General features: G+C 42.7%; 1 protein-coding gene across 2 annotated transcripts; it reads left to right on the forward strand.

Annotated features, from left to right (window-relative positions):
• The first annotated feature begins 815 nt into the window (after positions 1 to 815).
• Positions 816 to 3023, forward strand: LOC6590638. Of its 2 annotated transcripts, none has more exons than XM_002016105.2 (2): positions 816 to 1096; positions 2167 to 3023. In XM_002016105.2, exons 1-2 carry the CDS (start codon positions 853 to 855, stop codon positions 2757 to 2759), a joined length of 837 nt encoding a protein of 278 aa, XP_002016141.1. In that variant the 5' UTR covers positions 816 to 852; the 3' UTR covers positions 2760 to 3023. The 2 variants fall into 2 exon arrangements, with proteins under 2 accessions (XP_002016141.1, XP_026842110.1); XM_026986309.1 differs by lacking the exon at positions 816 to 1096 and adding an exon at positions 1651 to 1950.
• The last annotated feature ends 111 nt before the right edge of the window (positions 3024 to 3134 follow it).

The following is a 3134-nucleotide window of genomic DNA, read 5'->3' on the forward strand; positions in this document are numbered from 1 at the left end:
GTGATATAATAAAAAGGCTAGATTTTCAAGCATATCCGTTTTAAAATAAGTAAATCTAGCCTAAAAGAGGTAAAATGGCAACACTGCAAATACCGTCTCATTTAAAAAAAATACCGTAATTATACCGAGGAAAAAACGAACCAGGCACACTTAAGCCCCCTTTATTTAAACAGTTCAACGAATTGAGGTAAATTGCGGAAAACAATAATGTTTGTAAGTTCATCTCGTCAAAATACCTCCTTTGATATTAGATTTGACACATAATTCAAAATATTCTTGCTCGCTGATCACAGATTTTTACCAAGCTTATTGCAATCAACTTAGAACTCCATTTGGTTCAGCTTGTATATGCTGCAGGACGGATCAATCCGGATATCAAAAATCAACGGAGTCTCTCCATTTGAAAATGACGAAGCTCCCAGGCCGTTTGATTAGTTTTATCCGGAAGCGTCTTCAACGGAATATCCTATATCTGCTGGTTGTCTATTGAATGCGGTCCTATATCGAAAATTGTATTGCACATCCGCCAAAAGACAATACAATCGCATGCAGAGGATTGGACTCCGTTTCCCTCCGTTTGCATTTCTTTGGAAGTGAACCCTGACATTGGAATATTAGTAGGTGACCATCGTGCGGTTCTGTTATTGTACCAATTTCAAATGTGTTTACCCCAACCAATTGTCTACATGCAATGGCGGCACCTCGTTTCTCGTACACCTTGCACCGACAAAAAGCAACAACAGTTTACAGCACTGTTTTGTGCGTGACTGAATGTCGTGACATGCGTGCTTTGCTTGTATTTGTGTAAATTTTATTATTTAGGATTGTTTTGTTGTGAATCCAACTATTGCAATGCACGTCGAGAAGAAATCGGAGCTCCGGAGCCTCCTCAAGTCGGGCGACAAGCGTTGTAAATTGGTTGAGCCAAGGAATACAAAGAGCTGCGTCTGGAGGTTTTTCAACTTGGTCTCCTGCGACGACAAAATAGAGCCGTACGCCTGCTGTAAAACCTGCGGAGATCTGCTATCCTATAGTGGAAAGACAGGCACTGGAAGCTTACTCCGGCACAGGTGCTTGCACTCAAACTCAAATAACGGTAAGTTAAGGATCTGATATATTCACGCACGTCACGTCCCTCACTGCCACGCGTGCCCTCCGTGCCCGGAATAGATGGGGCACGGATCATTACCATCGCGATAGAATCAGAGACCGCCTCTTCTGAGTACCGTAATCTGAGACCGATATGTACCTATCTCCGTTCTTTAAAAATAAAAGTGTTTCAAATAAAAATAACAATTTTCTGGGGGTTAATAGACGTACATACATACATACTGGCATACATAAGTGAACCAAATAGTATGTACAAAAGTTTTCAGTGCCCATTATCAGGGTTGCCCATCAACAGAAAATCTAAGAAATTTGTTTTTAAGTACATATGTGCCAGTTTATGTATTTGTGACTATTGTAAAATTAAATTTAGCAAATACAACTAATAGAGCGCATTTAGCTATTTATTCAATGCAATTTTTTGTTTTTTTTTTGCTCTCATTCTTGGTTTCTTTGTTTTCCTCCCTTATACTTTTACGTTTTGCAACACTAAAACGGGTACAGCACTGGACAACACTCACGCCAGCTACGCTAATATAATCGGCATTTCATTTGTAGAGAAAATTTTAGTTTTTCACAAATTAATTCATAATTAACATCTAAAGATGCCAAAGGGACGCGTGAGCAATGTGTGGCAGCACTACGACATCAACGAGGACTGCGAAAACTTTGCGATATGCCGCTATTGCGGAAATAATATATCGCGTGGTGGCATGGCCAGCAATTTAAAGGGCAACAATACCACAAATTTGTGGACGCATCTGCGCCACAAGCATAGCGACGAGGTGGTCGTAAATCCCGTGCAGAGCCGTCAGGGGCGTCTTATTCCCATTCTAAAAAAAGGTAAACAACTATCACTTCAGCACAGTTATCAGCAAGTGACCATTTTAGGCGGGCGGTCAAACGCGCTATCGAGTATTGGGCGCGCTATGTGCGACTTGGGGTAAAGTAAACTATCGCGGACTGCCATCTCTCGGTGGCCTATTGATGTTTTTCGACGAGATTCAATGTATCGCATATCTTATTAACAAACACTCTATCGCATACATATAATTGCAGAGAAAACTGTGCGAATAACTAAGGCCAAGCAACTGCGGGAGCCATTGCATGTGGCCAAGCCGAAGATTGAAAGGCAGTCCACATCGTTTGTCGCCGAGACCGGCGCACTCCCGCAGAAGTGGGAGGAGTATGAGCAAAACGATGGGATCAGCGAGGACATCAAGGACATTATCTACAACGAAGATCCGCTCTGCTACAGTCCCATACACGTTATGGAGGAGGAGGTCGCCCTCGAGTCTGGCGAAAAGGTCACCGTGCTGAACCCCAGCGGCCATAGCCGCGCCACCATCAGCAGTGCCCCAGTCGTGGCCACTGTGGTGGCCTCGAACACCAACACGGCCAACGCGGCCAAACAGCTGAAGAACAACCTGGAGACATCCATCGACCGCCTGACCACGGTCAGCGAGCAACTGAGCTACATCATTCAGCAGAGCCACGAGGAACATAGCAAGGACGACGACTACTACTTCGCCCTGAGCCTTGTGCCCAGCATGCGCCAGATGTCGCTGAGCCGCAAGCTATATGTGCGCACCAAGATCCAGGAGGTTATCTTCAAGACGAGCGAGGAGGCCACCTCCGGCAAGGACGAATGAATAGATTAAGTATAAGCTACCAAGAAGTCGAAGAAACGAAAGCAACCAAACAGCAACAGAGACAGCTGTTTGAATGGGTTCTTTCTCGTTTGGGTTTTGGGTAGCTGAATTTAATCGATTAGGCTAAGTGTATGACTTTATGTATTCTGTAGATCCACTTAATCATCTTTTCTTTCAGCATTAATGTAAAAATTGTATTCACGATAAGAATAAACATCCAAATAAATATCTGGCAGAGAAACGCAAAAGAGCGATATAGTAGAACAAGTACAGTACATTTTTAATATGTATGACGTTTATTTTAAATAAATTTTATTTAAATAACTTGTTAAGATTTACAAAACAGAGCGTAGCTAGATTAGAATTATAATTATT

This window comes from Drosophila persimilis, unplaced genomic scaffold, assembly GCF_003286085.1.
Source record: "Drosophila persimilis strain 14011-0111.01,24,50 unplaced genomic scaffold, DperRS2 tig00000002-arrow-pilon, whole genome shotgun sequence".
Lineage (NCBI taxonomy): Eukaryota > Metazoa > Arthropoda > Insecta > Diptera > Drosophilidae > Drosophila > Drosophila persimilis.

What these genes read in the sequence shown, in the direction of transcription:
- LOC6590638 (XM_002016105.2), top strand. Translation starts at nt 853, where the DNA reads ATGCACGTCGAGAAGAAATCGGAGCTCCGGAGCCTCCTCAAGTCGGGC. An exon ending in GCACTCAAACTCAAATAACG is followed by an intron (nt 1,097 to 2,166) that starts GTAAGTTAAGGA and finishes ATATAATTGCAG; the next exon opens with AGAAAACTGTGCGAATAACT.